The following is a 14,535-nucleotide window of genomic DNA, read 5'->3' on the forward strand; positions in this document are numbered from 1 at the left end:
AATAAAAATAAAAATTTCGTTAAAAAAAAAAAAAAAGAATTAAAAACATAAAGAATAGTCTGATTCATATTACCCACGTGGCGTCACCTACCATAGGGCGACGTGTCGTCATCCACTGACCTTTCAGTAGGTTTTCCCATTCCGGAGGCACCCTCTTGTACCTCCGTTTACATGAAGCCAGATCGAGGTTTTTCAGATAAAGAAGCTCGCTCCTTGTTGTTTTTGCTTCCAGATTCTGGGCTTTACACGTCACTACTCCAGGTCATAATTCATACCCAATTCTATTTTTTTGGTAGTTGTCAAAGATTTAGGGAATGTGTTATGTCGGAATTGTATCATTCTATTCAAATCCCGCTGCAATTTTGATGGATTCCGGTGGGAAATTCTGAGAATTATTGTTATTTTTTTGTTGGGTTCTGTAATGGGTCATCGTTTCTCGTTTCAATTTGGTCTGATTTTGCCTGTTGAATTTTGCTGTTATTGGGTATTATTTGTTTATGCACTGTCTTTTAAGTGAAACTATAATTTATTACCTCCACTTGTCTTGGAATTTTTAAAGTTTTATGGGGTTATTAAGTAATTAGGTGATCTGCTCATGGAATGGAATTTTTTTCTACTTGAGGGACCGTTTTTTGAGACAATCAATTCAAACTGCCTGTTTGTTTTGGGTGGAAAAATGTCAATTTTTGGCAGAGAAGGAAATGAACGCTCTTTGAATAAAAAGATGTGTTTTTTGGTGATTATGCTGTATTTAGTAACATGATCTTAACAAATTTGATTAAGAAAATAGGGGATGTTATTTTAGTTTGATCTTTAGTTGGAGGGGTGTTATATTATAGTGTGAATCTTTCGGATTTTTTTCAGTGTTTTCTTATTTTTTAAAATTTTTAATATTTGAAAATATATATATATATATATAGTAGTTTCTTCTTGCTTCTATTTCAATGGGAATTAACCTCTTGAATTTTATTGACATGGTTTATTTGCTCCCTCTCTGTCTTTCTCTATTATTTTGCATTTGCATTGGTGAACAGAAGTAAAGTGGTACCAGGTAGAATAAACTGAAGTCCAATATACGTATGAGTTGCTTCGGCAGTTGAGGGATCTTTCCAATTCTTAATGGGAGCCTTTTTGAGTTTGTCTGGTACTAAATCTGGGACTACCGAGTCTCAAGTGGTCTCCCAGCATGAAACCTACAAGAGACAAAGAATGTCATTTAGTATTGATGAGGAGAGCCCAAGACTAATTCCAAGTCTTCCTGATGAGCTTTCAATCCAGATTATTGCCAGACTTCCTAGAATTTGCTACTTCAATGTCAGGTTGGTCTCACGGAAGTGGAAGAAAACTGTTATGGGCCCTGAACTTTATAAATTGAGAAAAGAACTTGGAACAACAGAAGAATGGCTATATCTGTTAACTAAGGTTGAAGAGGATAGACTTTTATGGCATGCTTTGGACCCCTTGTCAAGAAAATGGCAGAGGCTACCCAGGATGCCTAATGTTGTTTATGAAGAAGAATCTTGTAAAGGTTTATCTTCACTTTGGATGTGGAACATGTTGGAAACTAGCAATAAAATTGCTGGTGTCATCAGGAGCTGGCTTGGGCAAAAGAGCTCATTTGATCAAATGCCATTTTGTGGTTGTGCTGTTGGTGCTGTTGATGGGTGTCTTTATGTTATAGGTGGATTTTCTAGAGCTTCAGCAATGAAATGTGTCTGGAAATTTGATCCAGTTCAAAATACATGGAGCGAAGTGACTGCTATGTCTACAGGTAGGGCCTACTGTAAGACAGGCATTTTGAATAACAAACTATATGTTGTTGGAGGGGTTAGTCGGGGCCGAGGTGGATTGACACCTCTTCAGTCTGCCGAAGTCTTTGATCCCTCTATAGGTACATGGTCCCAAGTACCAAGTATGCCATTTTCCAAAGCTCAATTGGTACCCACTGCATTTTTGGCTGACATGCTCAAGCCTATTGCAACTGGGTTGACTTCGTACAAGGGAAGGTTATGTGTGCCTCAAAGTTTATATTCATGGCCTTTTTTCGTTGATGTTGGGGGTGAAATTTATGATCCTGAAACAGATTCGTGGAATGAAATGCCAGTTGGCATGGGAGAGGGTTGGCCTGCACGACAGGCAGGTACAAAGCTAAGTGTTGTTTTAGACGGAGAATTGTACGCTTTTGATCCTTCTAGTTCTTTAGACAGTGGCAATATAAAGGTGTATGATCAGAAAGAGGATGCTTGGAAAGTTGTTATAGGAAAGGTCCCTATTTATGATTTTGCAGGTTCAGAATCTCCATATTTACTTGCTGGTTTTCATGGAAAGCTTCATATCCTTACAAAAGATGCCAATCATAAAATTGCAGTTATGCGGGCTGACCTGCGAGAAAATTCAGATTCCATTCCATCATGCCTAACTTCTAGTTTAGCTGGCTTTTCAGACTTACCGGCTGATTCAGACTCAGTTGTGTGGAAGGTTATTGCAGCAAGGGATTTTGGGTCGGCTGAACTGGTCAGCTGTCAAGTTATAGATGTTTAGTGCAAGCCTACTCCTTTAATTTAAGATGCTGGCATCTTCAGATCTGTTTGTTGCAAATGATGCCAAATTCAGTCAGATGTTAGCACATGATATATTTATATCATATAGTATTGTATAAAAACTGTTTGATTAGACATCTGCCTGCGTATTTGCAAGGTAAAAGCTAAAGATTGTAAGAAGCTAATTGGCAAGTTCTTCTGGGTCATCAGCTCAGCACCTCGCCTTATTATCTTTGGATGTGGTGTCCTTGAGCAGTCAATGGCACATGCTGTTATTTTGAAGTTCTGGTGAGTTAAACAAATGTCAATTTAAGCGCCAATCATGTGGCCTTTGTTTTTTGACATAAGTATTACATAATGTTCATAATTAGACGTCAAATTACTTATTTACTTTGTACTATGCACAGATATTTCTCTATGATATAAAATTTGATATATTTAATCGATATGTTTAATAAAGGAGATAGCATGCTTCTCCTGTTTAAACATACCACCGCTGGTCGTGCTTCTTTAGCTTTTCTGCTTCTGTAACCTGTAGATTTCTCAATATATTTACCAAGTTTTGCTCTGCCAAAAAGGGAAAAAAAAAAAAAAAATGATAATCAGGGTGTGAAGTAGCCGATGTGGTTACTTCTTCAGTGACTGAAATCCTTGAACTTTTAAGTTATACTTGACCGATGGTACTTGGGGTCTGTTAATTTCTGTAGGATTGATTTTGCATTATTTCATGCCATCTCTCTCAGAGACCGGTGTGTTCTTCTTCGTGTTAAAACCATACAAATGGGTTTACCTTGTTCCACAACTTTTTAACTTGATAACAGCCAATGCTTTTGTTGGCCACCTGTCTTTGAAACTTAAAAATTGTTATAGATATGTATTATCCATCGCAATCTCTAAACTTATAAAAGCCTTGGTTTCAAACCTTTTACTTCTTTATTATTACCCTTGCGATGTTGCCTCTATATAAACGTAGGTCTGTAGTTTGTAGAAATCATTGCTTCCTGTCACTTATAATCTTGATTTGATAGACGTATCCACCAGGAAATGCAAGCAGAAGATCTGTGAAGGTAATTTTTTGCAACTTTTTTTCAATTGTTACAGGCGAGAAAAAGAAGAATGAAGTGTGGTTGAATGAATGTTTTGAATGCTGTGGTATGTCGTTCAAATCTGCAAAGGTTGACGTTTTTACCACCCAACATCAATTTCCCATCAAAAACAACTATAGAATGGTTGGGATTTGGATGAATTGGGTTGACTTTGCTATTAATTTTTCGAAACCGCCTACAGGACTATTACGCTCTACATCTTTATTCATGTTAGTAGTGCTCAATGCAAGTGTCACAGCCTCTCATCTCATCCTCTGAAAGGGATGGCCAAAGTAGCAATATAGATTCTTCAACTATCAAATTGGATTAAATATTGATGCAAAGTTAGTGGATGTTGCTATTACAGCTGCTTCCCAGATAATCCCTTATCCTTTTGAAATGAAGGCTGAGGCACATGATTCATCTGGCGGCGCAATAATGAAATAGAAATCGAGAGCACAAAGTACCCAATGTGAGTCGTCTAGTCTAAGTTGTCCCTTACTCTAAACAACGTTGAAATGGTATAATTTTTGTTGGCCAACAATTTTTAAATGCTCAGATGGTAGTGTTTCAAATGGATTTTTCAGATCTGATTCTCACAAGATGGTGTTACAATTCATGCGTATATACATGCTTTAAACATGGAATCATAATCTTTCTCTAATGTTTTCAGAGGAGCAATCATTTGAATTTCATGAGGTCCAAAAAAAAAAAAAAAAAAAATCATTTGATATTCATGGTTGGTTAATCAATTATAGAGAAACTTAGACTTGCTAGATAAAAACTTTTGACGATGATTCTTGAACAATGGAAAGTGGAATGAAAAAAAATAATATAATTATGGTGGCGTGGTGGTGGGGGTAGTGTATTTTGGTTGGTGGAGAATGTATTTCAAAAAGCAGAACGCTAGGATTCTCTTTTATTTATAATTTATCGACTTTTTTCAACAAGGATGTGTTATTTACCAAAAGAAAGATGTCTTATGGAGCTATCTTAAAGAGTGACACAAATTGAATAGTGGGGTTGGGGAATCAAGTTGAATACAAAAGATAAAGACAAACTACCATCAAGAGATTCCTTTTATTATATGATTTATTTATTTAATTTTTTTTTAATGTTATAGGTAGGAGACGGTAGCTTTTTAACAATTACACATTCCTTTAATTTTCTTGTTTTCTATAAATTCCCTCCAACTTGGCACCTCATGGCAGCTTCCTAGACATGTTGGATGAGTGATGACTATAATATGAATAGTTAGTAGTACGTAATTAAGAAAATAAGCAAAAATAGAGAATAACCTCTTAATTGGCATCACATAAATTAAAATTGCTGGTGTGCCTGAAGTTCAAGATTCAAAGCTTTCAGCCATGTTGCATCTAGGCAGTTTAGTCAAAGAGAATCTGACATTAAACTAGAGTATTATTGATCAATTATTATAATCTTTATGACTGGGGGAGGTTGAGGAGTCCACGTAAATGGGTCTTAACATTTATGTATAAACTTAACTCATTATTGCATTATTGTCATAGGTTAATTCAACATTGATGAAAAAATATATGATTATTTATTTATACATTTCTGATATTGTTATAATAAATTCACAGTTGTTTCTCTATAACTTTTCTACTGGATCTATCAAAATATCAACTGGCCAGCTGTTCAGAATTGTTGTATGAGTAAACGGTTTGTTATTGGGTTGTTTCCAAAAATGCCTCTTGATCTTCATTAAGTAAATAATATTGAAACAAGAAGACACTCAAAATAAAAATAAAATAAAATAAAATAAAGGTAATGGGTATGGACGTGGGCCATTATCAATTAGTAATATAAAAATCCATGTCTAAAGCGTTGGTCCTTTTTCTTTTTTTTTTGAGGAAGTCTCAAGCGTTAGTCGCATTCAAATATATTAATATTTTGGAAAAAATGTGTTTTGCTGGGAGTAAAGCATCATATTAAGTTAGATGCTCCCGTTGCGCAGACCATATATTATGGCAAAGTTTTTATTTCTATCAAACTTTTATTTTGATTCCATTCCAAAATTACATACATTTTGTGTAATATATATGTATATATATATATTTTGGGCGCTGTTATGGTGCGGTCCGTTCGCATGCAAATCCGTACTATAGTTGATGTTTAAAAAAAAAAAAGTCGACTTTGCTGTTATATAGATATACCAAAGTTGATGCACCAAAACCGACGCTTTTAAAAAAAAAGTGACAACTTTGTTGTTATACAGACACACCAAAATCGATATATATTTTTTTTTAAAGTGTCGATTTTAGTGCAGATTCTCATACAAACAGATCACACCATAAACACGTTCTCTCTCTCTCTCTCTCTATATATATATATGTATATATATATTTTATACAAAATCCAGATAGACAAAGATATGTAATGGATTTCACAAAAAAAACAGAAGAAGAAGAAGAAGAAGATATGTAATGGAAGACATATGCTCTTGAATTTAGGGGGTCACAGGGAAGCTTTTGAACGTGTTAAATCAACGCAAGCATATTTTCCATTCTAGAATAAAGAATTATATATGCAACTATCCCATTAAATTAATAAAAATGAAGGTTTCAAAGTCTTACAGATTAATCAATTAAATATCTCCTGGGCAGGCTCACACTTCTTGAACTTGTTATAATTTTTAAGGGTGTTTTATTTCCAAGAGTTCCAATATAATTAGTTTAGCAAATAATAATAATAATAATAATGATAATAATAATTCCAATTATAATTTGAAAAAGGTTTTTGTCTCATTTGACTTTCTAAATTTAGTGCCTAGTAACTATAAGGAATATGTGTACTCATATGTAAATTGTAATATATTGTGATAATGTAATATTACACTTACCATAACTGCTGCTCTGTTTCCATACCAATTTCCTTATACTTTGTATAAATAGTTGCTACAGTGAATGAGAATAACTTAAGCCTTTGCATTATATTTTCTACAATCTTATATGGTATTAGAGCCTCACGCTCAACAAGCAAACAAAACCCTAATCCCTTAATTCTTTTCTATACCTTGTTATTCTCATGGCCGGTGATGATTCCTCTGTCATAAACCCCTTTACCATTCTGAATCCTTCTTCATCATCTGTTCCTATTGATGATACTCTCATCAGCATCAATGTGGCTGCCTAGGCTCCGATCAAACTCTCTGTAACCAATTATCCACTATGGCACTCTTAGTGGCTCTCCTTGCTCATCGACTATAATCTTATTGGATACGTTGATGGTTCAAAAATATATCCTACTGGTTTTAGTTCTTCCTTGTCTGCCAATCAGTTCTATACATTTCGCCAGGATCAACTTCTGAGGAGTTCTCTGCCTGCATCTTTTTCTCCTGCCATTGCTTCCTTTGTCTCGTCTGCCAAAACATCATATGAAACTTAGACCAAATTGGCTCATATGTATGCCAAACCCTCTTGTGGTCGGATTACGGGGCTTCGTGAAAATCTTCACAAATACAACAAAGGATCTCAATCTATCTCTTTTTATATGCAAAATATTCAACAAGCTGATGCTTTGGCTCTGGCGGGTGTTCCTCTTAGAGATGACAAAATTATATTTTATGTCCTTGCTGACCTGGGCTCTAAATATAAGGAAATTGCTGCAGCAATTCGAGCCCATAATGACACTATCTCCTTTGAAGAACTGCATGATAAGCTTGCTAATTTTGAAGATTTATTGAAACGAACTTCTTCTTCACCCAGTGATTTTTCCTTTCCAATTATAGGTCATGTTGCTACTTGGTCTGGTTTCTCATTAAGAAATCCTGGTGTAACTGCCCATGGAGGCCGATGCTCACCCACTCCAAATCATTTTTCTTCTAGATCACTCCATTCATCTTCTGGCCGTGGATCCTTTCCTCCTCCCTTTGGTTCTAGCTCCACACGGACTTCTTTTGGTAACTGCGTTATTTGTTAGTTCTGTTCCTTCCTTGATCATGATGGCCGTTGATGCCGCAAGTTGCTTTCTCTATCCCCTGGTTAAACTCTGGCCCACCTAGTTCTCCCTCTCTACTTAGTGCTTATCCCTCTGCATGGCCTTATTCTAATACTGGTCTCCAAGCCAACTTTGCTACTTCTTCTTCCAAATCGAATTCATCTTCGCTCATTGACTAAGGTGCCTCCCACCACATCACTTCTGATCTCTCTAATCTATCCTTGCACTCTGATTTTGCTGGTACTGAAGAACTTATGACTGGTGATGGTAAAACACATCCTATTACTCATATTGGCTCTACCAAACTTTATTCTCTTGATAAATCTTTGTTGCTTTCTCCTATCTTGTGTGTTCCCACTATGCAAAGGAACTTTTTTTTTGTTTCTCAATTATGCTCATCTAACAATATTTCTATTGAATTTTTCCCTGCTTGTTTTTATGTGAAGGATCTTCGTATGGGGGTACGTTTACTAGAAGGCAAGAGTAAAGATGGTATCTATGAATGGCCACTTTCTACATTCGCTCCTTCTCGCTCTCCTTTCTTTTTTAGTGTTGTTAAAGTTCCAGTACAATATTGGCATGATCGATTAGGCCATCCATCATCTAAAATTCTACATCACTTAGTTTTCAAATGTCACTTGCCTATGTTACCTAAGACTCATCTTATTTCTTGTAATTCTTGCCATTGTAATAAGATGCATAAGTTGCCATTCTATAATTCTATTCTTTGTAGTTCTTATACTCTAGAATTAATATATTTCGATGTCTGGGGTCCTTCCCATATCCCTTCACATGATGGTTTTCGTTATTATCTTCTCTTTGTTGATCACTACACCAAATACATGTGGTTTTATCCCATCAAATACAAATCTGGTGTATCAATTATCTTTCCTAAATTTCATGTTGTCGTCGAAAAAATTTTTCAATAAAAAATCAAATCCTTTTATTTTGATAATAAAGGTGAATTTCTTAAACTAAAATCTTATTTTGAAACCTCTGGCATCTCTCATTTTCTGACTCCCCAATATACTCCACAACATAATGGGATCTCCGAACACCGTCATCATCATACTGTTGAAACTGGCCTTACACTTTTACATAAAGCTCATCTTCTTTTATCCTTTTGGTCATTTGCCTTCCAAATAGCTATCTATCTCATTGATCATCTTCCTACACCAATTCTCTCTATGACCTCCCATTTCGAAAAATTATTTGGCTATTCACTTAATTACTCTAAGCTAAAAGTATTTGGTTGTTTATGCTGTATTTGGTTTCGACCTTACTCCTCCCATAAACTAAACCCAAATTTTTTACCATGTATATTTTTGGGTTATTCTCCTAATCAAACTGCCTATCGATATTTTGATCCTATCAATTCTCGGCTTTATCACTCCCACCATGTTATCTTTGTCGAGTCCTCTTTTCCCTTTAGCTCTGTTAACCGTCCTTCATCTAAAAGTTCCGTCAGCTCACAATTTTTCAATACATCTTTTATTACTGCTCTCTTCCCTTCATTTATCAAAATACCTTCCTCCACCTCTCCTACACCCTTGTCCCCTCCACCCATCACACCAGGTGTGTCTTGTCATACTAGTTCTTCCCTTGCAGTGTCTTCCTCACTTCCTTCTGCCTCACTGACGAATGCCCATTCACCTGCCCAGCCATCCGCTTCACTGCCTCTGCCAGTACCGTTACCCACGCAGTCGGACCCTTTTCTTGCACCTTCATCAGGTAACTCTCACTTTTCTTCTTCTCATTTACCTCCCTCTAACATTATCACCCGATCCAAAAATAATATTTTTAAACCAAATCCTAAATTCTTTTCTACTGCTCTTTCTTATTCTTCTCCTATGGTTTCCATCGAACCTACCACTGTTAATCAAGCATTAAAGCTTCCTCACTGGTGAACAACCATGAGTGAAGAATATAATACTTTGTTTAACAATGGTGCTTGGACTTTAATCCCCCCATCACCTCACCAAAATGACATTGGTTGTAAATAGGTCTTTCGTACTAAATGGAAGTCTAATGGTAGTATTGAGCGGTACAAGGCTCGCCTGGTTGCAAAAGGGTTTCATCAACGGCTAGACTTCGATTACCATGACATTATCAGTCCTATTGTAAAACAAACTACTCTACGGATTGTCCTCTGTCTAGCTCTTGCTCGTGATTGGTCACTTTGACAACTAGATGTCAATAATGCCTTCCTCCATAGCCATCTCTCTGAAACAGTGTACATGTCTCAACCTTCTGGCTTTGTCGATGAAACACAACCTAATTTTGTCTGTAAGCTCACAAAGCTTTGTATGGGCTCAAACAGGCTCCATGTGCTTGGTATCATGAACTACGGGCCTTCTTATGCGGTCTTGGCTTTGTTAACTCCAAATCAGATACCTTGTTATTTCTCCTCTTTCATAATGGTGCACACGTGATTATTTTGGTCTATGTGGATGATCTTATTGTTACTAGAAGCTCTTTGTCTATTGGTGATGCTGTTATTTCTCAATTGAGTGACCGATTTTCTATTAAAGATCTTGGTCCTCTCCATTATTTTTTGGATGTGGACGTAACACATACCTGTACTAGTTTGTTCTTATCCCAACAGCAGTACATTTGTGATCTTCTCTCTCGTACAAACATGGTTGCTTCCAACCTGGTTCACACCCCTGCAGCCACTGGTGTCTCTTTATCCTTGCTTGATGGTTCTAATCTTCCAAGTGCAACTGAGTATCGTCAAGTCCTTGGAAGTCTTCAGTACTTATCTTTTTACATGACTTGACATTGCCTTTACTGTGAACAAGTTATCTTAATTCATGCACAAGCCTACTTATATTCATTGGATTAAGGTAAAAAGGGTCCTTCGATGTTTAAAGGGTACTATCACTCATGGCCTCTTTCTCTGAAAACATTCTCCTCTCTTTTCACATGCCTTTAGCGATGCTGACTGGGCGGGAAATAAGGATGATTGAACCTCTACCACTACTTATCTTGTTTTTCTTGGCTCCAACCCCATTTCTTGGCGATTTCCGAAACAATGATTTGTTACTCAATCTTCCATCAAAGCTTAATATCGTTCTACTGCCTCTACTGCTACTAAGTTGTGCTGGGTACGCTCTCTTCTCTTTGAACTTGGCATACTTTGTACTCCACCTCCTACTATTTATTGTGACAATATTGGTTCCACTTACTTGTGTTCCAATCCGGTGTTTCACTCCAAAATAAAGCATATCTCCATTGATTTTAATTTTGTTCGCGATCAAGTTATGAATGGTTTTCTTCGCGTGTCTCATGTATCTTCTGCCTGACATATTCACTAAACCATTGCCCCATTCCGCCTTCTTATCTCTTCATTCCAAGATTGGAGTCTTCAATGGCGCCTCCATCTTGCAAGGGCATAAAAGAAATAGGTGTGCTCATATGTAAATTGTAGTATACTGTGATACTGTAATATTACACTTACCACAACTACTGCTATGTTTCCACACCAATTTCTTTATACTCTATATAAATAGTTGCCACAGTGAATGAGAATGACTTAAGCCTTTGCATTATATTTTCTACAATCTTATAGTAACAAGGTTAAAAATGGTAGGTGTCCTAAACTTTAAATTTTTAGAGTCTTGCTGTTTGAAATGTACCTCTATAGAAGTTGAGCTATTAATCTAGGAAGGAAATTTTATGTGAAACCAACTTGCATCAAGACATTATTACCCAAAAAAAAAAAAAAAAAAAAAGCTTGTATTAAGACATTTTTTTAGGAATAAAAGTAAAAAGAAAGAAATGCGTCAATGCACAAATCGGTCAACATTTGTATTTATGCAACATTCTACCACATAATATTTATAAAAAATAAAAATAAAAAAAAGGCCAAACAGTTCCAACAATTAAAAAAAAAAAAAAAACCAACGGTTATGGCTTAAAACATTTGCATAATATTATCAAGTAGATTTAACAAAAGACTTAATACAACTATATATGTATATAGACATATTTAAAATAAGTTGATATTTTTAATATAAAATTTTATTTTATTATCGTTTGTATCATAATAAAAATTAAGATTTAAAATTTACAAATAGTAAAATATGAATTAAATTAGACAGTAAAATCCTATTTAAAAAATAAATTTTATCAAAATCAGTAATTAATAAATATAATTTTAAATTTTAAATTTTAATACGATTTAAAAGCTTAAAAAAATTCTAATATTAATTTACATATTAAATAGTTAATTTGAGTTTAATTGTATGTATATATATATATACAAAAATTCTCTACCTAGAAATCCTAACTTTATTAATATCAAAATTTTTTTCTTGTTCAATAAGTGTTAACGTTTCCCATATTTTAGATCTTAAATTTAAATTCTAATATTAATTATTATTTTATCCAATTATTAAACTTTGGATGCATAAATATTCCTAATTAATTAAATAAAGATTTTCCGATAAGATATTTATTTTATATGTATTGTATATTAGCTTCATATTAAAATTATACCTGGTAATTCGTGTTCGTGGGTCGTGTTCGTGTCAACTCGTTTAATAATCGTATCAAAAATACTTAATCCGAATACGACCCATTTATTAATCATGTCAGGTACCTAAAATACTAACCTGACCTGTTTATAAACAGGTCAACACGACACGATCCGTTTAACACGATTATTTTAACGGATTGTGTTGACCTATTAACCTGTTAACCTGAAATTAACCTATTAACCCGAAAACTAACATATTAACCCGTTAATCTGAAAATTAACCTATTAACCCGAAAATTTTTTTTTTTAATTTTTATGTTTTTGTTTTATTAAAGATGTATTTTTTGTTTTTAAAAAATTAGTAATAGAAAAGTATTTTTATAATATTTTTTAGTTATTAAATATTATATTAGTGATAAAATATTAATTTAAAATTAAATTTAAATGGATTGTAATAGGTGTATAATCGTGTAGGGTTGAAACTGACATGTTTAATAAATGGGTCGTAACGGGTCAATTTCGAGTTAAACAGGTCAACCCGAAAATGATACGATTAATATTCGTGTTAAACGGGTTGATCCGATTATGATCCGAACCCATTTATAATAAATCCAAATTTATTTATTCCGTATCATTTTCTAGTCATATTGTCGTGTCATGATCCAAATTGTCAGGTCTAATTAAAATCATTGCATTGTTTTAGTGCCCCTATCTGACAATCACTCCGTACTAGTCGAATTGCTTTATTTTAAACAAGGACCAAGTTCGAACTATTTAAATTTTAATGTAAGTCATCTTAATTAACGAGTATAATATTAAAATTTATTTATTTATATATTTTATTTATTTATTTATTTTTCTTTCTTTTTTTCTTTTTTTTTTTTTTTGGGACAATTGAAGTTGTAGGACACCTACCAAAATCAACACATATATTATACATTTAAAAATGAGCTTCAGTAGATGGAAAATGATAAAGATTGACAAAAGGCTTAGATATTGTTTTTTTTTTTTTTTTTAATATAATAAATTTCACTTTCACAAATTAGTTTGTCAATTATTCAGGTTTAGAAGAAATCAATGTTGAATCAAGTAAAAGAGGACCAGTTGCAAACTGTGACAATTTCAATCCCATTTCCTGACCATTTCAACACTGACTAGGTACTTTTCACCGTTCACCATACTATTTCCACGTCATCCATTTTTGTATTTTGTCGGTTTTGAGCTCTTTCTTAATGTTCAATTTTTTTGACTTTGGTCCCTTTCTATTTTCTGTTTTTTTGTTTATTTTGTTATTTTTCTGGGTTAATTCCTAAAACTTTTCATGATAAGTACTATTTGTACTATTAATTTTTGTTTTTTTCTTTTCCAGATTGCTTCTTGCTACATCACCAATATAAAATATACAAAAAAAAAAAAATATAAAATATCCCTTTGAATTTTTATTTATTTATTTTTTCCATTCATTTTTTAATAGTTGAATTCCTTTTCATAATTTTCTTTTCCGACAATCCATTTCATAATTGTTGATTTATTAGAAAAGAATATTTTATCAATCTATATGCAGATGATTAAATAAAAAATACATATTTCTTTCAATATATATATATATATATTTGACATATCTAGTCAAATAAAAAACCAATATACATACATATATGTAACTTCATTATTATTATTTTTTTTTTTAAAGAAGAAACAACAAATAGATAAGAGTATAAAAGTGAAGATACTCTCATGCATAAAACTAATGTGAAAATTAATGGTGTATTTTTTTTTATTAATGGATGACTTTAAAGCGATATTATACATATAATTTCTCTCGATTTATTTATTTATTTTTTAAACATATAATATTATACATATATATATATATATATATTAATTTAAATTTAAAAATTACTTTTTAAATTCTATACTGAATGTATTTATAAATTTTCAAATCTACTTTTGAATTTATATATATAAAGAAATCATTTTCCGATAACAAAATGAAAATTAACATTTGGTGTGGCCTTTATTAATTTATTATTATTTTTTTTCCCCTGAACCAAATTTGTTGATGAGGCAATGGACAGAACTGTACAAGTGGGTGTATGATGTATGGTATGTCTACCAAATTTATTTTTATTTTCATTTATGATTTTTCTTTGAAAAATATCAAAACCCAATATATATATATATACACGCAAATATATATATATATATATATATATTTTTTGGTCCTCAAGTCGAAACAAATATTTTATTTTCCAATTATAATATTTACCTTCATTTTTCATCTTAAATATCACAAATCACTTGAAACAAAAATAACAAAAAATAAAAATAATAATACAAATTATATACAATAAAACTAAAATAAAAGAAAATTTGTCAGTTTCGTAAATAAGCAAGGAAACAAGGGCAATCATTGGAAAGGATCGCAATCTAAATCATTTGGAAATTTTCTGTTAATTCAGGTAATAAATCT

The 14,535-nt window shown here is 33.2% G+C and overlaps 1 protein-coding gene across 1 annotated transcript; it reads left to right on the top strand.

Annotated features, from left to right (window-relative positions):
• Positions 1–2,988, top strand: LOC107406825 (F-box/kelch-repeat protein At1g22040). The gene is made up of 2 exons (XM_048475994.2): positions 1–261; positions 1,035–2,988. Exon 2 carries the CDS (start codon positions 1,120–1,122, stop codon positions 2,539–2,541), a length of 1,422 nt encoding a protein of 473 aa, XP_048331951.1. The 5' UTR covers positions 1–261; positions 1,035–1,119; the 3' UTR covers positions 2,542–2,988.
• Positions 2,989–14,535: the final 11,547 nt, after the last annotated feature.

This window comes from Ziziphus jujuba, chromosome 5, assembly GCF_031755915.1.
Source record: "Ziziphus jujuba cultivar Dongzao chromosome 5, ASM3175591v1".
Lineage (NCBI taxonomy): Eukaryota > Viridiplantae > Streptophyta > Magnoliopsida > Rosales > Rhamnaceae > Ziziphus > Ziziphus jujuba.